Below are 25,172 nucleotides of genomic sequence, written 5' to 3' on the forward strand. Positions count from 1 at the left end.
TCAAGACAGGCTTGTTGTTTCTTTGGTTGTCCTTGGTACTTTCGATATTCTTCAAAAGAAACATAAATTCGAATGCACGGATTCTTCTCTGGTTCTCCTGATTCATTGTCCAACTTGCACATGAATAGGAGGTGACTGAAGAGACCGCAGGTGAGTCAGGCGCATCTTCGTCCTGCAGGAACAGGCTCACTTCACAACACCTGTGCCGCAGATTTCCTGACTGCAAGGCGTCCTTTGATCTCTTACGTGTTGTTTCCATGAGGACCAGAAGCACTGATGATGGAAATTAAGGACTGCAGCATTCAATGTGGATTATGATTTAATAGACGGAAAACAAAAATCCTCACAACCGACTGATAGGTAACATCCTAATACACAGAGGAAAGATTGAAATGTCAAGGATTTCGTTTTGTACCGAGGGCTGGGTGGTTGAAACTCACCAGCTGCTCCAGGGAAAAAAGATGCTGATACTGTGTTACAAAAGACTTAGAGTCTTGCAGACCATATATGGGGCCTCAGAATCGTCTGAAAGAACTTGATGGTGATGGGTTTGGAATGCGGAGGTTCAGAAAATTGTGAATCCGGGACATTCATTGTGGAGGTGAGGAAGCCATTCTTGGACACCGATTGCTTTGTTAGAAGCATGATGCTCATCAGCATGGAGACAAACACGATGACCGGAAAGGCCACTAGGATTGCAAGGAAGCCTTCCGGATCCAGTCAGGTGGGATTATGATTGGCTTTGTCCCCAAAGATGGTAACACACGGTGAACACATGGTTGGTAGAATCAAAGTTTGAGATTATGTTCCTTACCGGTTTTACACTTTTTGTCACACCAACCTCCAAGTAGCTTCCTTTATCTCAGCATGTTCATAGAAAAAGGTTGAACAAACGTATGAGTGAGTTAGTAAAAGGTCAAGGCTGGGCCGTGTCTTGCCACTTGAGAGCAATTTCAATGTTCCAGTGAAATCTTTTTGCATATAATCGCTTTATAAAAGGCCAAAGCCACAGCTGGGTGGAGGCCATAGACACATGGGCCTGTGCTCATGAGCCTGGCTTCCAGGGTCTCTTAGACCAACTCTTCCCCACTGGAAGGCAATGACAATAAAGAGCTAACGATCTCACTTTTCTTGCCTACTTGAGCACTCTTGGACACTGCTGTCCACCATGGCTCATCTGGAGTCTCTGCTTGGGTCTCCACATCCCGTTTACCAGTCGTCATTGATCATTGCGTAATCTTCTCTGTGTCCAGTTTTCATCCGTGTGCATACGATGGAGGGAGGGCTTCTCCCTCTATAGGCAACAACTCTCCATGGAGAAGTCTTTTGTTTTTAATCATTTTATTGGGGGCTCATACAACTTTTTATCACAATCCATCCATCCATCCATTGTATCAAACACACTTGTCCATTTGTTGCCTTCTTCATTCTCAAAATATTTTCTCTCTACTTGAGCCCTTGGTATCAGCTCCTCATGTTTTCCCTCCCTCCCCGAGTCCCCCCCCCCCCCACGGAGAAGTCTTTACATGTTACAGGTCTCACCCCTCAACTACAAGGGATAAGAGCAAACAAGATGCAGAAAGAGAAGGGGATCTAGCTAATGTCACCATGTGCCCAAAGGCACATAGCTAATGTCAAACTGACTGAATTCAGGTAGTTCAGCTCCAGTCAAATGCCATTCATATTATTGTACCCAGCTAACTCAGCCCCATCTTTTCAACCCACAAAATAATGTTCATCCTCCAAGAGATTCCTCGCTAGAGGACTGTCACGTGGCAAATTCCAAAAACCATCACAGAAAACACCTGCCAATCTTTACAAAAGGTCACACATTTGATTTTGTCTTTAGTCACATTAGTTTTCTAGTTGTTGCTTTACTTTTTATTGTGAATTTACAGCGCAGATCACCGGTCTTACCTTCAACGATTCAAACGTCTTGTTTCATTTCATTCATTGTGACCCCTCAACATACTTCCTTACCCGTTTCCTTTCTGTGTTCGCTCCTCTCTCGTAATCCTTCTGAGCTCTGTCCTCGGGTACATGCTGCTCTTTTGATCTTTGTTGGTGCATTATGCTGATGTGTGTACTTCACAAAAGTTATTGTTCCCCATATAGGTCTATGGTTTGACTGAAATGTGAGCCACGGAGGTGAATTCAATTCCAGTGTCGAAGGGCCACAGTCTGGAGACTTCTACCAGTCTCTTTCCAGTTAGAAAGCCTGGTCTTTTCTATGATTTTGAGTTTCATTCTATATTTGTTCTGCTTTATCAAAGACTGCCTAAAGGCATCCCTTGGTAATTGATAGTAGGTAGTAGCCAGGTATCACTTAGGTCTCCTGGTCTCAAGGTTTTAGAGATTGATATTGTGGTTTAAGTCCATTGGACCAATTGTCTCTTATATGTCTTTTAGTGTTTATCAGCTTGCTTGCTTTCTTGCTGTCAGGGAGAGCCCAATATTTGCCCCGGAGAGGGCTGTTCTCGGGACATTTTAATACTCTAATTGCTAGTCACCAGAGCAGGATGTAGAACATTGCCATTGGGAACTGTTAGGCCAACTGACTGCAGGGTTTCCCGACTATGGTCCTAATCCCCCAGGCCCAGAGACTTGTTCCCTCCAGGTGTCTGGCTATGTCTAAGAAGCTTGTGTAACTTTGACCTCGCGTGTTCTACCATTTCTAGGTATGTTTACAGCAAAGGTTAAAAAACAAAACCAAAACATATGCATATAAATGTCCTGTCAAACCTAAATATATATTCATATATTCATGCCTATATGCGCACTATTTCATCCACACGTGTTCAGCCTGCACATTTATCTGCATCTAGCAGGGAAGCAACAAAGCCCACATGGAAGAAACACGTCAGCCTGTGTGATCATGAGGTGTCAACAGGAATAGGTATCAAAGTTCAAAACCAAGCAATCAAATTGACATGAAGGTGCATAAACAAAGTGGAGATCCAGAACCCATTTGTAAGATAATTGGACACTCCCTCACAGAAGGGATGGTATATCCAGGGTGCGATATAGCACTGTTAAAACACATAACTGTCCTCTAGTTCTTGACTATTTCCTCCTCCTACTGTTACGGTCCTGTTTTTACCTCACTAACATTGCTAGACCTGCATAGGTTCATTTGTATAATTAAGACCATTCAATGCATGGAAGCCAAGGCAGATAAATCCTTCAGAAATAATGAAGGGAACATTGATCCCCTGAGGGTATGGGTGGGGGAAAGGGGGATGGGAAATTGGGGTGTGTGTGTGTGTGTGTTTACCGATAGCACTGATGTCTGTAATAACTCCACTCAAAAAGAATGAACAACAGAATTGTAGGTGAATTATTTACTGCATGGTGTAAGGTATGGAGATATATATATGTAAAATAAGGGTTCCAGGGGAGGGGGTGGGTGGAGATAAAAGGGAGCTGAAATCAGAGTTCAAGAAAGAAAATGTTTTGAAACTGATGGTGGCAGCAAATGTACAATTATGCTTGATCTAATTGAATTATGGATTGCTATATCTAAGAGCTACCAATAAAATTATTAATACATTTTTTAAATTAAAAAGAGTATTTAACTCTGTTGCCTTTAATTCTTGCAAATATTCCGCTGTCTCCTTTTCCTGCCGCCATGCTTTTGTGCGCGTGCGTGTGTGTTAATTGATATATCTTCTCCCATTCTACTAAACTTCTCCTTTTCCGTGTAGGAAACAGGAAACTGAGATTTCATTCCTGGCCACTGTACCTCAAGCATAAATACCACCTCCTGTCAACAAGGGTTCCGGACGAAGACTAGGAAGAAAGGACAGGCAACCTATTCTCCAAAACTAGTCAATGGAATCCCCATGGGTCATGATGGTCTAGTGTACATGGAGTTCCTTCAGTGTGGACCCAACTCTATAGCAGAGAATAATATTAGCATGTCAAGTTGGAAACTTTTTTGTATTTGTTTATTTCCTTAAACAATGGAGACTTTGGCTTGTGATAATAAGTAGCATTTGTTCCCATTCTCCAAGCATAAATTGTATGGAAGCTGGAAAAAACAAAGGGCAGGAAGAAACTTGTTTATCTATGAGGTTTGCATCTTCAGTTATAATCAAAGAATGTCACTTTGTCCCTTGGGACAATCATTTAGGGTATTATTTAAAACCACAAGATTTTAATTTGGTTAATAATCCTGAAAGCTGGATTAAGATCCTGTTATAACTGATTTCTTTTTTTTGTAACTTTAATTCTAATTATAACTGATTTATATTAAAAAGATTTATAAATGTAAGTGATAAATATACAGATTTATAAAATGTGTTTAGTCTATCAACACATTTTAAACAAATGCCCAGGAAGTTTTAAAAGTATCATCAGACTCCATAATGCTTTTAAATATACAACATAGCCTGTTTACATATACTTCATTTTCTACATGAATGTCCACTAATTCACCAAAGTTATTGGCGACATTTCATTTTTAGTGGAATTTAAATGTAACTAAGGTTTAAAATCCTCATTTTCTTTCCAAAGAACACCTTTTCCCCCAGAAAATGCTTTATTTTATTGCACTTCACCTTATAGTTCCCAAATATTGCATTTTTCTTTACAAATGGAAGATTTGTATGTTCATACATGTACTGAGCAAGGAAATTGGCACCATTTTTCCAACAGAATGTACTCACCTGTCTCTGTGTGTGTCTTAGTAAGTTTCACAATGTTCCAAACATCTTAATAATGCACAGTACATTTAATAGACTACCAAACCAAACTCACTGCCACCGAGTCACTGCCGACTCAGCACCCCTACAGTACAGTGTAGAACTGCCCCTTTGAGTTACTGAGACTGGGAGTAGAAAGCCTCATCTTTCTGCCTCTAAGCACCTGGTGGCTTTGAATTGCTGGCCTTTTGGTTAGCATCCTAATTCATTGGCTCTTTAAAAGACCGTGCAAATATAGCTTTTATATTCACTGGGTAATCACAAAATTTGTGTGACTTACTATTGTTTTCATAGCCAAACCTACATCTGAGGCTTGCCTGCACCTGGGAAAATAGTAGTGTATTGCTTACAGTGACAGTTTTACTGTCTCCTACTCTTAGTTCAGCAATTGAATTGACGGTAGAACCATATGGTCCACTTTCCTGTCCTAAGCATGGACTTTCCCACAAGAGGTTACCGGTCTTCTACTAGAATCGTTCAGCGACAGAAAAAGCTCTTTCTCTACATGCTCCATCTGTTTTGCTGATGAACAGTTCTGAAGTTGTCTTCAAGTTCTATTGTCTGTGGCTTACTTCGTACTGAGTGCAAGTCTCTGTGGGCACACCAAGGAGCCCTGGTGGTGTAGGGGTTAAGAGTTGGGCTGGTAGCTTTAGTGGACAGAAAACATTTTGGAAATGCAGATGGCAATGTAGATGGATGGTTATAAGATTTGTAAGAGCCCCCCAATAAAATGATTTAAAAACAAAAAGAGTTGCACTACGAACCACAAGGCCATCAATTTGAAATCACCAGAGGGAGAAAGATGTGTCTTTTCGGTTGTTGTTTTTTAAAAATCATTTTATTGGGGGCTCATACAACTTTTCTCACAATCCATACATACCATACATCGTGTCAAGCACGTTTGTACATTTGTTGCCATTACCGTTCTCAAAATATTTTTTATTTGAGCCCTTGGTATCAGTTCATTTTTTCCCTCCTGCCAACTTCTCTTCCTCACCAACCCTGATAATTTATAAATTATTATTTATTCATGTTTTACACTGCCCGACGTCTCCCTTCACCCACTTTCCTGTTGTTGTCCCCCAGGGAGGGGGTTATATGTAGATCCTTTACCCTCTTGGTATTGCTACTCACATTATTGTTCCTGATGGGTTTATCTGTCCTGGATTCCGTGTATCCAGCTCTTATCTGTACCAGTGTATAATCTCTGGTCTAGCCAGATTTGTAAGGTACAAATGGGATCATGATAGTGGGGGGCAGGAAGCACTAAAGAACTAGAGGAAAGTTGTATGTTTCATTGGTGCTATACTGCCCCGACTGGCTCATCTCCCCACGACCCTTCTGTAAAGGGATGTCCAATTGCCTGCAGATGGGCTTTGGGTCTCCTCTCCACACTCCCCCTCATTCACAATGATAGGATTTTTTGTTCTTTGATGTCTGACACCTGATCCCTTCAACGCCTCGTGATCACACAAGCTGGTATGCTTCTTCCATGTGTGCTTTGTTGCTTCTCAGCTAGATGGCTGCTTGTTTATCTTCAAGCCTTTAAGACCACAGATTGTATCTCTTTTGATAGCTGGGCACCATCAGCATTCTTCACCACATTTGCTTATGTACTCGCTTTGTCTTTGGCGATCATGTCGGGAAGGTGAGCATCATGGAATGCCAGTTTAATAGAACAAAGTGTTCTTGCATTGAGGGAGAACTTGAGTAGAGGCCCAATGTCCATCTGCTATATATGCACATAGATCTATTTCCCTATCATCATATATATTTACATATGTACATGCCTGTATTTAGACCTCTGTAAATGCCCTTTGCCTCCTAGTTCTTTCCTCTATTTCCTTTTACTTTCCTCTTGTCCCACTATCATGTTCTGCCATTATTTGGGTTTCAGTAATTCCTCTCGGTTACACTGCCCTTGATCATGCCCTACCAGGCCTCCTGCACCCTTCTTGCCATTTATTTTGGATCACTTGTTCTTCCCTTGTCCCTGGTCTGTTAATAACCACTTCCTTTTCCCCGCCAAAGTTTATTTTTGGTATTCCCTGGAGACTTCGTTGCTTTGTTCCCCTTGCTGTTCTGTTGCAGGCTCTGTGTTTTACCTCAATGTGGTGGGGTCAGATTGGGCGCAATTCCCGCACTATGTCTCCAGTGTCCTCCCATAGCACTGAAGGATGTTGTGTCTCATAGTGGGGCCGGCCCTCTGTGCATTGACTGCTCTGAGCAGGAATATCGTCCTCAGGACTTGGTGGGCCAGGATGTGTTCCACTCTCTCTTCCTCTCCCTTCATTTGCTCCTGTGTGCTCTGATCAGACATGTCCCTCTCTCTGAGCCGTAGTTTCAGGGCTGTCTCCTGAAGTGAATTCTATTGGGGGCAGGCGTGGTGTCCGCATAGTTGGGATTGGGGCTGGCCCCTCAGACCAAAAGATGAGGCTTTCTACTGCCAGAAATAGTTAGTCTTGGAAACCCACAAGGGCAGTTCTGCCCTGTAGGGTAGAACTGTCGGGTCACGATTGGGTCAGAATCCACTTGATAGCAATGAGAAGATGCAGGCTCATATTATATCCACCCTAAATAAAAGCAGTAGGTTGATACTAGAGGCAGGGTGGCATAGTAGAAAGTTCTTAATTGGGGAAACAAGACAACTAGGTAATCCTAACTCTGCCCTAGTTAATCTTCTTTGCAACTTCGGACAAGCTACCGATGTAATTTCTGAGTTTGGGTTTCTTTAAATGCCTAGCATTATTGAGAGACTTACACTGGTTTGTGAGCATGAAGCATCCAGGAAGTGAACTATACTTCTGGGCCCTAAGTCTATGTGCTGGTGCAATTTAAGAAGAGCTTTGAAAATAACGTACCCAAATGAACTGATACTATGGATGCTTCAATAGATTAATTTACAGCGCTAACATTGAGATTGTTATGGAAACGGAGGTCATCTAAGATTGTGAAGCTGGGGGAAAATAGAAAGAGTGCAAATGTGTCATTATATAGAACAGGATGTGAAGTCAGAGAAAAAGTTTTTGCCCCTGCCGACACTGAGCACCCTGTGGTTTCTGTGACCGAGAGAGCAGATAACAGGTGAAAAAGCATCTATGTGCCCTTAGCGAGGCACATCGAGTCCATCCTTCCTCAAAAGAGGCCGGAGTGGAAACTACGCTCCCCCACCATGCTAAAGCTAACTAGCTGAAGCTTTTGGAACAAACATGCTTCGACACAAGGGTTCAATCATATTGGACTTTTCTGGAAGTTCTTATCATTAATCACACAGACCTGGACAGGTCTTTTCCTGCTTGCTGGCTGCCAGGGCCCAAGAGTGGGTTGAAACCGTGAGCCCAACTTAGACAACCCAGGATGACACGACATCAGAACAAAAGGCCAGTGCGAGGTAGCGAATGGTCTCGCTTAACAAGTGCTGCTTTCCCATGTACCCAACAGGGCAACACGGGTGACACAGCGCTGTGGATGGGGCACAGAGAAAGAAAGGCAATTGTTTCATTGACTTATTATAGTTGGATTCCTACCATGTAACATTTATATTTTTTTTCTTAAAAGACGTTTCCCAGTCAATTAACAGAAAGTAGAATTTCTGACACACTGTAAATAATTCCACATCGGCCAATGCATATTTAGATCATTCATTGCCTACCTAATTGAAAAAGTTGCAGTGTCAGAAGTACATTTTTAAAAATGGCTATTTTCCTAAGGGAAGCATCAATTTACTCAGCTACAATATACAATGGTAGTGGCTCATTCTTCGCCAAGGTGAGAGGAAATAATGCCAGCCTCCCTTAAGCAGATGTAGCAGCGAGTGATCCATTTTGTGACAAAAACAAAACAAGAAATTGCCTCTAGGTCAGTTTCCAGTCTCAGAAACCCACTGGGCCAGGTCGACTTTGTCCTATGAAGGTCCCTAGGCTTGAAAATGAATTCAAAGGCAGTGAGTTTGTTTTGAATAATAACCGGGTGGGAAGTGAAGCAGCCCTACCAGCAGCTCCTTGGGCAACTGGAGGGAGGCAGTTTTGGGAAGAGCTTCTGCGAGTGGGCGTCCAGGTTATATTCTTCGAAATCCTGCTGTATTTGTGATGCCAAAGGCACAGTGAAGGCAGTTCACAGTGATGTGGCTATGCTTACTAGTTCAACGGTTTATGACAATTCCTTTTAACCAACACATGTTAACAAAATGGCCAGAGTCCTTGGAAGCCAAAGCGCTCCCGATTCTTTAGGGAAAGTTGAGAGTGAGGGAAACACTACTCTAGAAGTCGATGTTGAAAGAAATGTCGACATTTTTGTTTAATAAACGTTTCGATGATTCTGTGGCAATCCTATTGAACCGACCCTCATCAAATGCCATCAGGCTAATCAAACAGGGAGGATTTGTCGACTCATTTAATTAGGAGATCGTTGAGTGGGTAGGGGTGGTCTGGCACTCTTGGTGTTGTTCAATGTCAACTCTAGACAATGAAGGCTGGATCAGGTCACGGAGGTGGGATACTTGTCAGTCAGTCGTGACAGATACCAAAGGTCTCCTCTTTCATATTCAGAAAGGGTACACACTTCTGTCTCAGCATGCCATGCCACTTACATCACATTGCCCAATCCCAAATACATGACTGCAGCCAGGGCACTGGTCATTCTTAGACAAACCAGAATGCAATAGAGCTGGGGAGGAACTATTTGCAGAGAAGGACATCAGCTATAAGGAGTCCAGGTAGATATGAGTTGGAAAATCTGGAGAGAGTGAACCATGACGCTGGAAGTCTGCTGTACATGGTGGCTGTCTAGTCTGCAAGACTATAGCAAACGCTGAGCTCCGCCTATTTTCAATAGGATTGTTAGCACTGCTAATAAGAAAGAAGGTTCCATATTACAAAGCAGCAGCGACAACAAACACAATTCCAAGGCCAGTACGTTTCTTTATTATTATCGTGTTTGACTTAAGATGGTCGAATGAATTCATTTTCATTTATAAGCATTACATTAATTCCCATGCAAAAACCCAAGACTGCAAATGCCCAATTTCCACCAGCCAAAAATCCAACCTAGGAGTCTTGACATTCAAGATCCAAGCCAATATGCTATTTGACCCTTCCCACAGTGGACATCAGAGCATCCACTGAGAGATCTGCAGGCCCCTGGCCTCTCCCACATCAGAGGTGGCCATGAGCCTGCACCCAAACAAGGAGCCCAGGCTGTGTGGGCACCTCCACCTGGCAAGGAATTTCATTCATGAAGACAGGGCCTTCTACACCAAGGGGCGGGGGGTGCCCACAGAGCTGTCCTACCCACAAGAGCACACTCTGCTTTCTCACAGACATGGCATCTTCAATTTGGGGATTATAATTCTTCCTGCCACTTGTCCTCAAAATTAAGCAAATGTAAGGAGACTTTACCAAAAAAAACAAAAAAAAACCCAACTTACCTCTTTAAAGGTAAGGGAGAAATAAATACAAAGAAACCTATTTTATCAAGGAAATACTTTCTCAAGCTTTTAGGTAATGTCAGTAAACAAGTATAAAGCTTTAAAAGTGTCTCTCAGTAAGACAAAGATACAGAAAGTCTAAGGGAGCAGCAAGGGACCCCACAGTTCAAAGAGAACTAAACCAATGCAAAAAACCCATTCTTTCCACTGAGAAATATGGGGGAGAGCCATGAGAGTGTTTCCACAGGGATGCTAATTTATCTAATTTATATGAAACACACACGTTGGAATTCTGACAATGGCAAAGGTTTCATTAGTGCAAATAGCAATTATAATGGTATGGTCTTCAATAAGGTTTAAATAAGGCTTCAAATAACTACACACGTAAAAACTAACATCGAGAAACTACTTTCAGTCGGAAAGCTGTCAAACACACCCTTCCAAACCATCCAAGGGTCTGATTCAAGGACAATTACATTCCATGGAAGTTGCGTCAAAAGACAAATTTTAGCATCATCATACGCAAAGTCTGTAGCATTTGGTGAGAAAAACTGGGAAGCTACTCTGGCCACTGGTCAAAAGAAAGAAAGCCAGATCACATGCCAGGTAATGCCCGGGTTCAGAGACGTCTTTGAAATATCTATATTGGTGAAACCTCATTAAAAGCAAAACAAAAATGAGTGAAAATAAAAACAAAGAATAAAATACTTCAGTATCAGAAAGATTCGCTTTCCTAAGCCAGTTAGCAAATTTGCACAAAGTATAAAACAGAAAAACACAAGAGGACTCGTGGGCATTTTCTTCTATGGCTCAAGTTCTCCGATAAAGAGGGGGGAGGGGAGAAAAGAAAGAGAGGGATGAGAGGGGGGAGAAAGAGGAGCCGAGGTGAAAATAAGAACAAAAAGCGAACCCCACCACAAAAATGAGAGGCAGCATATGAACCAGTAATATGGTCTTTCAGAGCCGGCACCATCCTGCAGAACCAGGGAACTTCCCCATGTTCTTAGAGATCCAATGCAGGCCGATAGGTACACAACGGAAAACAGCATCACAAACCACACTACACAGCATGAGAGTTTTAGAACCAGGGGCAGGACAGGGGGGGAAAGTTCTGTGAAACGCTCAGAAAAACTTATCATCGATTCTAAAGTGGGGCCGTGTGACGTCGTCGGGGTTGATGAAGACAGAGATAGACTTCCCCGGGTTCTCGGTCACTAGCTGCTGCAGTTTCTTGGCCAAGCGGTCATCAGGCTGGTTGGGGTCCCCCCCGTCAGACTGCGGGGAGGGGATGCTGGTGGTGCCGCCTCGCCGCTGCAGCTCCAGCGTCAGCCGGTTGGCCGCCTTGACGTGCTCGATGGCCGTGCGCAAGTGCTCGGCCGGGTCCGAGCGCACGGAGGACAGCTTGCGGGCGTGGAGCAAGACCGTCTCCTCGGAGAGGGGCTCCAGCATGTTGCACTGGGGGATGAAGTAATTGGGGCACATCTTGTTGACGAGGCAGTGTTGCAGGTCATCGATGAGGCCCAGCAGAAAGTGGGCAGCATAGTCTTCTTGAGCCAGGTAGTTGGCAGGAAGTCTGTCGCAGGCCCAGAGCATCATGCTCCGCAGGTGATAGGGGCTGATGGCCTTGGGCCGGGACAGGAGTTTAATAATGATGGCTTTACAGGCCTGGTAGGCCTGCATGAGGCTGCTGGAGATGCACTTCTTCAGTTGCACCTCGCTCCTGGCAAAGGACAGCCTCCACTCGTTGTCCTTCTTGCCCTTGTAGGAGCAGGCGGGCACCAAGTAAAACCCACTGATGACCTCCTCTTCCGTGATCTTCCCATCCCAGAAGTGATTCTCCATGAGCCAGCTCTGGGCGACTGCAGGCCAGCCCTTGAAGGAGACCACGGGGACGATGTCGTACAGCATGCGGCTGCTGCCCACCCCCAGGATGATGGAGATGATGGTCCCGTTCTTCTCCACCTTCTCCACCTTGGGCATCCCTCGCTGGGGCTTCTTTTGGATCTCGGACAGGACGATGCTGATGGAGTCGTAGAACCAGTCGGCCACTTTGGTCGGGGAGAAGAAGAAGTTGGTCGCACCGTTGATGTGATCCACGATGGTGCAGCAGTCCTTCCACTTACTGATGGTCCCTTCGTCAAAGAGCCGGAGGCTGAGCCAAGAGTGGCACAGGGCGGAGTGGCGCATGTCGAGAGTCACAGGCTGGTTACGGTCATGCAGCTTAAGGGCTGGCACCAGAAGGGTGAAGTCCATATCATAGTCGGTCCCCCGCGCATAGACACTCAGCTCGTCCAAGTCCAGGTCGACCACACCTTCCCGCACTCCTCCGGAAAGCAGAAGGTACTCATTGGCCACTGGGAGTTTTTGGTCCAGTTTTTGCACCATTCCTGGAAACACAAAAAGAAAGCGTGCTGTTTATACGAAGCATGGGCACGGAAGTCTTGACGCACCGATGAAGAATTCTGTAAGCATGCAACTACTGTACAGCGGACCTAGCTGCCCCTAGAAATCAGATCTCGGGCTACTGCAGAGATGAAGCCCCCAGGATGAGCACCAGGCCTCCGGTATCTATGAAAACGCCACAGTCAGGAAAGAAGACTTTGGGGGGGGGGGGTGTCTTCCTCCCCTGCTAGGAAAAAACCAGCCGTTTGTAAATGGAGGGCTACAGGATGTTGCTCCACAGTACAAATCAATGTCATTGGTGATCATAAAGGGGAGCTCTTCCTCCAGTCATCACCTGAGGGACAGCACTGCCCCCTGCTAGGTCGCCCAGGCTGGAGGCCTAAGGTTCCCACTCTCCCGACCGACCTTCCACTGCCCGATGGAGCCATGGTCCCCTCTGAGGCGTCTCTCCCTCCTCCCCCAGCCCCCAGCTCTGCTGGACATCACATGTGGCCAGGTTCTGTTGGCCTCCTGCCCTAGTGGTCTCCCCTAAATCTTCCTCGTTATCAGTAGTCCTCCAATACTACCGGCAAACCACTGAGCCACAGACAGGAAGCCATCCCTGAGGGGCTGTGAGGTCCCAACTCCACGGTAATGCTAAGGCTTGGACCGTTTTGCTCTGCAGGCCCTGCACTGATGTTACAGGCAACCCCCGGTTGTCAAACTGCTGGCCCTGAGCACCAGTCAGAGCAGTGGCCCCCAACCGTGCTGGTGGACACTGGGTGCTTCACTGCCATGGGTCAGTATGGAGCGTCTGTCGAAAGCCAAGTTCAATGAAGTTGTTGATGGAGCAGTAGCGGGATGATTCGATTGATTCAACCCCAACCCTTGCATCACCCTTTCTCAAATTCAGTGTGATGAAACGGAAGCAAGTATAAAGGACTTGTGCTGCATACGAGAATGCAAACGCAGTCTTCAGGAGGAGCTCTGGTGTTTGCTTTCTGAGACGCAAGCTGGGCTAGCTGCTTTGTTCACAAAACACCACTTTCTGCCGAAAGAACAAGTGGACCGACTGATGAATGGATCATTCGGCTGTGAATGTCTGAGAGATTTGTTCTTGGCAGGGAGAGGGGAGGCGGGCGGAGGTTTGGGGGTTTGGAACAAAATGAGATTTTATTTATTTATTTTTTCCCTAACCCTATCCCTATTCCTATCCCTAACCCTAACCCTCAAAATGAGATTTTCCATAAGAACACACTGGCTGAGATTTATTGTCAACGGTTAACGTTGCAACTTTGAAAAGAAATTAGAAACTGGAAAAATAGTCTGATCTGACCTTGACATCTTCTCGAATCTCCTTTTTCAGATGAGATTGGTGGGAACAGACACAGATGTGATTTTTTTTGGGGGGGGGGTTTAAAGTGCCAGCTTTGGAGGATGAGGATCACATCGAAAATATCTATTATGATTTCCTGGGGCAAGCATGCAGTCTGACCATAATGGAAACCACAGCTGACTTGCAATGCCAGTGAATGGGTGGGTGTGAGACCTGCCTGCCCCTCTGTCACACTGCTGCCTCACATGTTGCTGAGGCTGAAAGCGATGCCAGCAGTCACCCATGGTGAGCGGATTGCAGCTGAGCTTCCAGATTAATAGAGACAAGAAACATGGGGCTGGCAGTCTACTTCTAAAACGTGTTGTGCTGAAAAGGGTTCGGACCACAGCAGAACATTGTTGAACTCGCTTGCTTTGGATCTATCACTGAGAGGTCATGGGCTGGAAGAAGACATCCTATTTGGTGAAGTAGAGGGTGACGGGGGCCCTCCCTCTATGAGACAGACTGGTGCACCACAGTGACAGACCAGAGCATGACCATGATAATGAGGATGGGAGAGATCCATGTCGAATTCTGTTATGTGCCAGACGACTTGATGGCATCTCTGTCTGATCCCTACAGACTGGAATACAAAGTATTAGCTCCTGTCTTTATGTAGACTGAGTTGAGCTCCATTGTCTGATAAGCTACCAGTATCACCGTGCATCATTTATTCGACAATTGTTTGCCCAAGACCACAAGGGACTTTTACAAACACTATCCCATTAGTCATTGCAGTGACTTCAAATCAACAGTTTGCTGTTACCGGAGCTTTCACAGCGCACAGACTTAAACACACCATGCATGTGTGGTTTTGCTATCATCTATGTCAAGGTGTAGCATTTGTTTCTTAAAAATGCTTTTTTTCTTGTTTTAAATTATTTTTCATCATTTTATTAGGGGCTCATACAACTCTTATCACATTCCATACATACATCAATTGTGTAAAGCACTCTTGTACATTCATTGCCTCAAAATTCTTTTTAATCCTTAAGAAACATATTTTCCTAACCACAGAAAGCACAAAAACCAAAAAAGTCCTTTAGCTAGCTGCAGATATGGATATAAGAAATATTATCACTTTCTTTGAACATTTAACCAGTAAGTTATTTAAGGACATAGAGCATCGGTTCTCAACCTGTGGGTTACAAACCCTTTGGAGGTTGAATGACCCTTTCACAGGGGTAGCCCAATTCATAACAGTAGCAAAATTACAGTTATGAAGTAGCAACGAAAATAATGTTATGGTTGGGGGCATCACCACCACATGAGAACTGTATTAAAGGGTCGTGGCATGAGGAAGGTTGAGAACCACTGCTGTAGAGGCAACTCAGCACAGAGAGAAGAAACCAGTTTGGGTTGTTTCTGAAACTGCATAGGAAGACATGCCAATTCACTGCCTGGGCTCCCCTTCTGAAGCCCGCCAGTGATGGCAGCAGGCGGCCCAAGCCCTTCGGGATTGTCTGGCTGCAAGTCATCTCAGCCAAGGAGACCACATCCAGTGTGTGAGTGTGTGTGTGTGTGTGTGTGTGTGTGTGTGTGAGTGTGTGTGTGTGTGAATGTGTGTGAGTGTGTGTGTGTGAGAGAGAGTGTGTGTGTGTGTGTTTCTGTGTGCCTGTGTCCAAATGCTCATCAATCTAAGAGTACCCTGGTTCAAGCTACTCGGAAGGCTCTTCTGAACCAGAGCTCTCTCCCCCAGGGTAAGTCTGGCTCTCTCTGGGAATCTGTTTCTCCTTCAGTCTGCTTTGTTCCCCGGTCCCTCCCACGGGGGTGGGTGATACAGGTGCTCCTGACTAAGTACCTCCGTGAGAACGCCATCTCTGAGGCCACTTCGGAGGAACCCAACCTACGACACTTCCCACCACACAAGCAAAACCTTCCCTACGAATGCATCATGCAAATCATAATAAGTAAGTGCTTTTGCAAAGGGCTAAAGCTCATCCGAAACACCCAGCCCAAGATCGTTTTCATAATCGTCCCAGTTTCCACTTTAGCCTCATCTTATAATGTAACCAATACTCTCATCTCGTTTGAGCTGCACTAGGAAATGAACCCAAACCAAGGACTCGGGACTAGCCTAAGCAGCCAGATTACCAGGCTGGGGATAGATTGCTGACCATGCAGGCCAGCGAATTTTGCAAAAGAGCAACATAGGCAGCAACAACCTGGCGAAAACTCCTCTCTGCCCTCTCCTGGACAAAAGATGAAAGAGTTTTACCTTCATTGTACTCAAACATTCCTGCCAACAATGAACCATCCTCAGTCCCTCTAACCGCTGTGCATGTGCCTGGTTTAAAATGTTGGCCTTCCTTTCAAAAGGGCCATTTGGTTAAATTTGTATCCTAAGGTATCTGGTAAAATTCTAGTATTTGCAAATTAGAGGGGTTCTGGCTACTTTTGAACATCTCTTTCAAGTGCAGCGCGTGCTTTAGCAGCAGAGGGGACGCTGCACAGGGACACCTGCGAGTCTCCTGGGGAAAGCCAAACAGACCAAGTGCACTGCCACAGAGGCCACGGTGACTCACGGCGCTGCCACAGGACGAGGAGAACAGCCCCTGCGGGTTCCGGAGACTGGAACAGGAGACTCTGACAGCAGTAAACAGCCTCATCTTTCTCCCTGGCTGATGGGAGGGAGTGGCTGATGGGTTTGAACTGCTGAACTTGCAGTTAGCTGCCCACCGCGTATGTCTGTACCCATTAGGTCAGCAGGGCTCCTTGAAGTTGCTGAGGCCACTTTGTTCTGGAAACACAAACCCCTTCTGATTTCCACATTGACATGTAAACCCATGAGTCTGAAAGGAATCCTGGTGGTGTAGACTCTTAACCACGAGGTCCAGGGATCGAGCCCATCAGGTGTTTCATGGGAGAAAGGCGAGGTTGTCTGCTCCTCTCAAGATTTACGGTCTCGGAAGTACTATGCAATATGACTAATGAGTACCTGTTCGTCTACAGTTCTTTGGTGACACCGAATGTCCTCCTGAAGAACCTTCTAGGCAAGACAAAGGTTAAAAAAAAATCACTAAATTCACTGGCATCAAGGTGATGCTGACTCAGAGTGACCTTATTGGGCAGGGGACAGCTGCCCCTTGAGTTTCCAAGGCTGTTACCTCTTTATGGGAGTGGAAACTCGGTCTTCCTCCCACAGTTGGTAGTTTCGAACTGCTGACCTTTTGAATCACAGCCCAACGCGTAACCATTTTGCTACCAGGGCTCCTAGAGAGAGGCTGTCATACAATGCTACACACACATGCACGGGCGCATGCACACACACACACACACACACACACACACTGTCTCTCTCTCTTATCTCTGCCAATAAGTGCTCTCTTTGAACTGATTTGCAGCTTCTTTTGTGTCACTGAGGGGTGGGGGGTTGAAGATAAGAAATGCTAGTGGTTTTATCACTTGTTAAATTATCCGGAACCATGATGGGAACACAAGCAGATGCCACATACCACGGCGTGTGAGCAATGAAGAAAAGGGGGAGAAAGAGAAATCACTTCCCCTGGGAGGCTCTCATTTTTCTCTGGGAGCTTTACATTGGCTCTTAAAATCCCCCAAAGGGAAGCCTCCTCTCCCTGTAGTTCCCCATTGCCAGCATGGGTTTATCTCACGCTCTCTGCATTAGCAGACCTTAATGGGCAGCTTTCATGTAAGTAGAGGCCTTCCAGATTTTAGGAAGAAAGAATTCAAAAGAAAAACAAAACCCTGCCCCTGACCTTATGAGGTTGGGAATACACCTTTTCACCCCCTGTGCTGTTCACCTTCCTTAACCACCCTCGTTCAGAGCACAAGACCAAGTATCTTTCTTGTTTCTTTCCTGCCCTTTGCGTCTCCCCCACTCCATTCCACTGGATAGACGGGGAGTCCGTTGAAATGGCAGTTTAATAAACTCAGGTGCTCCGTTTGGTCAATGACTGGATGAGAGGGAAGGACAGCGACGGGAAACCAGCACTTGTACAGAAGCTGTTGAGAAACCTGACCTGTGTTGAAGGGAGAAAGATCTAAAACGATCAAACCTGCATGTCTGGAAACTAAAGCTACATAAGCAGATACGTGTTTGTTTGTGTCATTCAGTCTTTGAGTATATTACAAGATAATTTCTTGTAAAAAACGCAAGACAAATAAGAGCCATGACACAAAGAGATGTACCCACACCCATGTACATTGCCATATACCATATATACTCGTGTGTAAACCGAGTACATTGTACATTGCCATGTACATTGCCATATACCGTATATACTCATGTATAAGCCGAGTTTTTCAGCACAAAAAACTGTGCTGAAAAACTGGGGTTCAGCTTATGCACAGGCCAGTGGTACCCCAGCGAGGTGTAACATCTCATGGGTGGTTGCCATTCCTCTGCTGTTCACTCAAAGCCCTGCTGACACTGTGTGGCTTCAAATGTTTGTTTACGCACATCTAACCAATCAGAGCCGTCCTATGACCTGGGTGGCTGTAATTCGCAGAAGCACATGTAGTGATTCACTTACGCCCGCAGCTGAACTGGTACTTATGTGTCTGTGGCTGCGCTCCGTCTCTCCCCTCTGGTCTCTGTGTTAATTCACATCCTGCATTTCCCACCCTAGACTTATACTCGAGTCAGTCAGTTTTTCTGGTTTCCCAGATAATAATTAGGTACCTCGGCTTATACTCGGGTCAGCTTATATTCGAGTATATATGGTAATTCACAGTAGGAAAAAGTCTGAGACGCCCTGCATGCCCGGCAGTGGAAGAATGGCTAACCTGTAAGGTATGCACACAGTGGGATGCTATGCAGCGCTACAGAATCACGATGGATTTGTGAAACAGCTCATAACATGGGTACAATATGTAGTGATGTGTCAGGAAGCAACTCAAGGGCCATGAACAACGATGCATAAGGCAGAGGGCTACATGTTTTGTCTACGGCTTCGATCAGTCTCTTGACAACCCCGTGAAGTAAGCGGATTGGCCATTTCCGGACGAGGAAATCCAGGTAAGGGAGAGTCCCATCAATTACTCAAGCACCCAATAGCTGCACTGGGATCCAACTTCAAGTCCCCCATCCTACGCTGCCTGCTTTCCAGCATCAGACAGACCCTCCTAGGAGACTAAGCCCTTGAACATCTCTCTCCTGGCCCATCAAACACTGCAAGAAGCAGTACAGGGTAGCTTGTATCCGAGCCAAAACAAATTCTGTTTTTCAGTAAAATGATTTCTAAAGCGAATGAAGACGTATGTTAGTTATCCCCAGGGAATGAAGTATACGGGAAAACTAGGCAGAGTGTCTTAGGCACAGCAGGATTATAAGTCACTACAAGTGTCAAGTCACTGGATTCATGGTGCCTTGGGCGAGTGGCAGGGAAGTCGTGCAGGAGGGGAATGGGGAGCTATTAATGCGAGCAAGAAACAGCTACAACTGATCTGGTGATGATTGTACAACTCTTCTTATCATGACTGAAATATGGAATTGTGTGATATGTGAAGTATAGGCCAATAAAACTGTTAAATTAACAAACGACAAATTGAACATCTCGAGCTGCAGTGTGTGTGTGTGTGTGTGTGTGTGTGTGTGTGTGTGTGTGTGTGTGTGAGAGAGAGAGAGAGAGAGAGAGAGAGAGAGAGAGAGAGAGAGACTTGGTCAACTCTCAGAGAATATCCTAGAAATGTTACATCACAATCGGTTCAAGAGTACATGAAGGTGCATCGACTCATCTCTTTCTTGTAAGCCATCAGCATACCTTTTATTTTGTTTTAAAACATTTGCATATTTATCTATAATTACAATCAACATAACTACAACTTGGCAGCCCCAATGCTGAGTTCCAATTCTTAGTCATGGACCCAAGAAAACAAAGTAAGGCTTTTCAGTGTAATACACAATTAAATCTTTTTAGTTACTTAAAGGGGTTTCATTCGCAAGGTACTTATTTTTAACAAAATGCTCCACGCTCAAACTCGTGCGACACTAGAGCCTACTCATTAAAAGGCGTCGGGGCCGTCTGCTCTCCACACCCGGCTGGAACCGACTCTAGGGGCAGCCTCACCCATGGGAGATGGAATGGGTGGCCTGACGCCTAGACTGTGTGCAGTTCCCCGGGGCGGCTCCCCAGAGGGTCCCAGAGAACAAGGAGAGCACTGTTACCATTTTCCTTTTTAAAACTGAAACTAGCTCTGGGAGCGTTTCTAAAAAATATTCCACCAGCTTTCTCAGGTCAGTCCAGTTTCATTCCGCCAGGCTCAGATTAGTTTCCAGTGCAAGCACTATTAGCATCTCAACTATTTATGGTGCTGGTGATATCCCAAGCCTTCTCATCCTCTCCCCACACCACCCTCAAAATTTTTTTAGACTTTCTTCCAACTGTGAAAACGTTGAAGACATAAACACCTGTAGATTTCTTAGGAAGAGTTATTTCTTCCCTGGGTTACAAAAAAGAGTAGGTGAGACCATGGAATATTCCCCACCTTTTTACAAGAACTCCACTTCAGCGTGGAATTTTATTTAAATGAATCCTCATATTCTTATATAATTCTTTCAATCCAAACTTAAAAGGCAGAATAGCATTTCTGTTTCGGCACCGGGTTGGGATTACTCCACCTCTTCTCGTCTAACTCGTACTGAAAAAAAATGCAAGCGACACAGTCAACACCACCATCCTCCAACCCCGGGCCTGACGTTCACTCGTCGGGCGGGTGCCTTATTCCGTTCAATGTTTGATCCCTTGTCTGTCGACGTCCTTGTATTAGGAAAACCCATGTGCATCTCCTAACACACACCGCAGAGCTTCGAGATGCTGGTTACAGCACGAGGTGGCTTAGCCGAAAGACAGTGTCTACTGGAACCATCTAGGCCGGGAGTTGTCTGGGGGGAATCCCCCTAAGCCTAAACTCCTTAAACAGTGGGATTATGTAATGGAATGTGAGGGTGCAAAAAGTCGGCAGCAGTAAGAGGGCTGGGAACATGTAATGACCGGAAATTCAAAATCAAATGAGTCACGGGCTCAAGGTGTCCCTGACAGCAATCGCCCTTCAGGCAAATAACCTGGGTGGAAACGGGCCTTTAAGAGAGCCTCGAGAAAGCCACACGCACTGCCTTGCCTCCGTTGTTAACTCATAGTGACTCTGTCGGGCAGGGCCAGGTGGTCTCCTGGACAGGAACTCTCTTGACACACTTGCGGCGACCCCATGTCCCAGCGCACTATAGGGCGCCATAGTGTTTTCGACAGCTGCCTCTTCAGAAGTCCATTGCCAAGTCTCCCCTATATATAAATGGGTTATGGTGAAGCTACCTGCCCTCCTTAAAAAAACCCTCTCTATGGGGTTGCTCTGGTTTTTTGGGGGGAAATCCCACCGATGGCCAGCAGAGGGCACCCTCACTCCACTAACTTAATTCGGTTCTAACTGGGCTCCAAAGTCAAAATCCTAGAGGTGTAGCCACATGTAAAGACAACTTGGTGGCATTATCGGGTAAACACTGGTCTGCTAACAGCAAGGTCTGAGGTTCAAACCCTTCATTCGCTCCTTGGGAGAAAGATGGGCTATCTGCTCCGATAAAGACTGACTGGCTTAGAAACCCCTCTACAGTAGCGCTTCTCAACCCGCGGGTCGTTTGGGGTCGAACAGCCCACTCACAGGGTCCCCCAGTTCATAACACTAGCAAAATAATGTTATGGTTGGTGGGGGGGGGTCATCACAACGTGAGGAACTGTATTAATGGGTCGCGGCATGAGGAAGGTTGAGAACCACTGCCCTAAAGGGCCATCATGAGTTGGAACCAACTGAATGTAAAGGAAGGGAGGGATCGGAGCGGCGTGGGGAAGCAAAATGGAATCGGACCGCCTCGCCAGAAACCGCGGACTGCAGCGGGAGTCTTTCCCTTCTGCAGCCCTGAAGGGTGTCTTGTGCCTGGGCTGCAACTCTGGGTTCCGGGTGGTGAAGCTTCAGTGGCAGGTGTGTTGCCCACGCAAAGTACGAGAGGCGCACAGAGCTGGCGGGCCTGATGACGCTCGCCAGGTGTCCAGCACAGCACACCTGGACTCGTTCCAGCTGCAGAGCCCCAGCTGTCCAGAGGCTAACAATCTGGGAACCCTTTCTAACACCCAGACCGGCTCCCTCTATCAAGGCACAGTGCTTAACTACATAGGCTCAAGGCAGGCCCAGCCAGCACGTCAGAGAATGAGGTTTATTTGACCCCCTATTCTCTAACATTTTGAAACTCTGAGGTTGGATAGCTACTCTTCAAATGAGGAAAGACACGCGTTGGTGGGGCTTTAGAGAACCCGATGATAATTAAGATTCAGGCTAGATTTTTTACCTTTTCTTGCTAGGTTCCTGCTATTATTCACACACACACACACACACACACACACACACACACACACACACAAAACCACCCACCTCCATTACTGATCCATAGTTGAACAAGGGTTGAGCTACTAACAAAAAGGTTGGTGGTTTGAACCCAAGCAGCAGCTCCTGGTGAGAAGACCCCGGTGAGCTGCTTCCATAAAGATTACAGCTCACAAAACCCACTGCTCCATCACTCGGGTTGCCATGGTGCCCAGCGATAGCAAACAAGCCCCCCCCACCCCCCATAATCATCATCACACAGAGGCTGGCTGTGCCCTGTAATCCATCAGAAGTATGGACAGTGAGCATCTGAGCATCTGCAGGACAACGTGGTCCCACCCAAGCCCTGCCAGGGAGCAAGCGCGGGTCAGTGGGCATTAGGTGGGGCTGCACCAACCTGGGCTGATGGACACAATGACAGCTCAGTCACCGTCTGAGTAGAGCTGTCGAGTGTCCACAGTTACCAAGCATTTTGCCAGTGGATTAGGATGCCCACATCCACACCATGGCCCTCCCCAGACCCACTGAGGTCAGACAGGAACAGCAGGAAGGCGCAGGCCAGCTGTCAACAGAAAGTTCCCTGGAGGACAAGGCCTGGGGGTGGGGCGATTAGGAGACGCAACCGCCTGTTTCTAAGGCAGTGGCGAAAAAATGTCACCTGGGCACAGAGCCAGCGTTTACTAAGCGATGAAACTTTCCTCCAAACCCATCAACTGTGACATGGGGACAAGCCCTCCAGCAAAGCTACGTGAAGTTCTAAGTCTTTCCACTGGAGGGCGAGCCGTCTCAATTTTCCTCCAACTTTGGGGGTCAGGCGCCAGCCCCAAAGGCCAGGCAGGCCTGAAGGAAGGTTGGATCCAAACTCTCAGGTTCCCACCTGATTTCACAGGCGCGTTTTCAACATGAGTTAGAAATGGGAGCTGGGGCTCCAAATGTGAAGCGCTGTTTCTCAAGTGGTGCTTCTGCGGACGCTTCCAAAGGCCCACGTGCTGTTTACATCTGCTGATGCAAACTCCACAGCCCCTTGGGGGTACACCGCAGAGAGCGGGGTGGGGCACGGAAGAAGGGTGGCTAAGATGACAGATAACATGACAAGAAGGTCACACAGTCAAGTCAAGCTTGACCGTGAACCCTGCCAGTTGGGTGGGGCTCTTGCCTTTTTAAGTCTTCCATTTCCTCATTTTTTAAAATAGGGATAGGGGAGGGAGGGAGGGCAAATGAGGAGCTGATACCAAGGGCTCAAGTAGAAAGAAAATGTTTTGAGAAGGATGATGGCAACACATGTACCAATGTGGTTGACACAATGGATGGATGTAAGGATTGTGAAAAGAGTCGTACGAGCCCCAATAAAAGGATTCCCCCCCCCCCCCCCGGGGATAGGACCACCTCTCCTCACAAGGGGAATGCCTGGACAAAGTTCCTCGGCCTGTTCCTGGAGCTACGCAAGTGCTGAGCAACTTCGATTTTCTGTAAAAGTAGCCATCGGTTCACACTTCTCTCGCTGCCAGCAAGTCGATTCCAACTCAGAGAGACGCTATCGGGCAGAGCGGCCCCCGCGGGTTTCTGGACTGTGATGCTTTACTGGAGGAAGAAGGATCCTGGCTCCCTTGGAGACACTGGTGGTTTTGAACTGCTGGCCTTGCAGTAAGAGCCAAGTGCATAACCCACTGCACTGCAGGGCTCCTCTACTTGCCTGAGTGAGGGAATGAGAGTGGTTTTAGCCTGCTACTTAGGTGTGTACCGTTTCTCATACGGTACATGTGCTAGTATTTTTCTAACCATTCGGGCATCTCTTTCCTTCCCTCCCTGTCCAACTTTCCAAAGTAACTCTTGAACAGGTAACACAATCATGTGGTTCAACGCTCAAGCGTGTGAGAGTGAATTCTGGGAGTTGCTGTCATGTTCCACTACCACAGGTGTCCTGCCAAGAGCATGTTTGTCTACTGATGAGGTCCAGGTGAGCGACAAAGGAGGAAACAGGGGCATCACGACTTGGATCACAAATTGGAAGATACCCAATGTACTGGTCACCAAAGAAGAACACAAGCGAAAAGCAACACATGCAGGGCCTGGGCCTCCATGCCGATGGCAGGCATGAGATCCGGGGGCCACCATCTCCCCTCCTGCAGTGGGAGCCAGGCCCCATCGCTAGGGATACCATCCCACAGGAACCTAAGGGTGGTGTGCGCTGATGACTTGCCAGTCACAGTGCCCTGCCAGCCCGAAAAAAGTCCTTACTATGCCCATCACCCGACGGTTGTCACTAACGCCCTTTTAACAGCTTTTCTGTGGGCAACTGCCTGAGACTCTTCTGCTAAAGCGCCGCCCTCTGTCACGGTGTGTGCCGTTACCGTTCAGTTCACGCCCTACGACATCTCCTTGTTGGACTCTCCTCCACCACAACTCAGCAAGAGCTAGCACCCCCTCCTGGGCCCACAACCTGTCACAGCATCGCCCCTCACCCCTGAGCCCAATCTCTATTTCAGATCCTAACGTCTCCTCCATGTACCCCATTGACTGTACCCCCGACGTGAGACCTCCAAATTGGGCGGTCTCCCGTGCACGCCCTGTGTTCAGCCTGCCGTTCTCTGCCCTTTATTCTGTGACTTGTGGGACAGCAATTTGAGTCCAAGCACCTTCTTAGGACAGGACTAATTTGGAAGCTTGACTCAAGACCCTGTCCTTCAAGGTCTTTTCCTGTGGGCTGAGCTCTGAGCTTCAGAAAGCACCTGCCCTCGATGCAAACCAGGGCATTGGGGTGGAGACCCAAAGCCCATCTGTACACAATTGCATATCCCCCCCAAGAAGGGCAGTAAGGCAGGGATGGCTCAACCAAAGTAAAGTACAGCACCAGCGAATCCCCCATCATTCCTCTAGCTCCTGAGTGCTTCCCCGGCCCCAGCCCCACCCTACATGACCCACTTCTACCTTGTAAATCTGGCTGGACCGGAGA

General features: G+C 46.6%; 1 protein-coding gene across 1 annotated transcript in view; it reads right to left on the bottom strand.

Moving 5' to 3' along the window:
* Positions 1 to 8,346: 8,346 nt before the first annotated feature.
* The window catches only part of MB21D2 (Mab-21 domain containing 2), a 142,227-nt gene continuing 125,401 nt past the window's right edge, over positions 8,347 to 25,172 (bottom strand). Inside the window, exon 2 of the mRNA XM_075556216.1 lies at positions 8,347 to 12,515. Within this exon, the coding sequence (XP_075412331.1) occupies positions 11,251 to 12,515 (1,265 nt within the window). The 3' untranslated portion in view covers positions 8,347 to 11,250. The remainder of the gene's footprint in view (positions 12,516 to 25,172) is intronic.

The sequence above is a fragment of the Tenrec ecaudatus genome, chromosome 8, assembly GCF_050624435.1.
Source record: "Tenrec ecaudatus isolate mTenEca1 chromosome 8, mTenEca1.hap1, whole genome shotgun sequence".
NCBI classification, from domain to species: domain Eukaryota; kingdom Metazoa; phylum Chordata; class Mammalia; order Afrosoricida; family Tenrecidae; genus Tenrec; species Tenrec ecaudatus.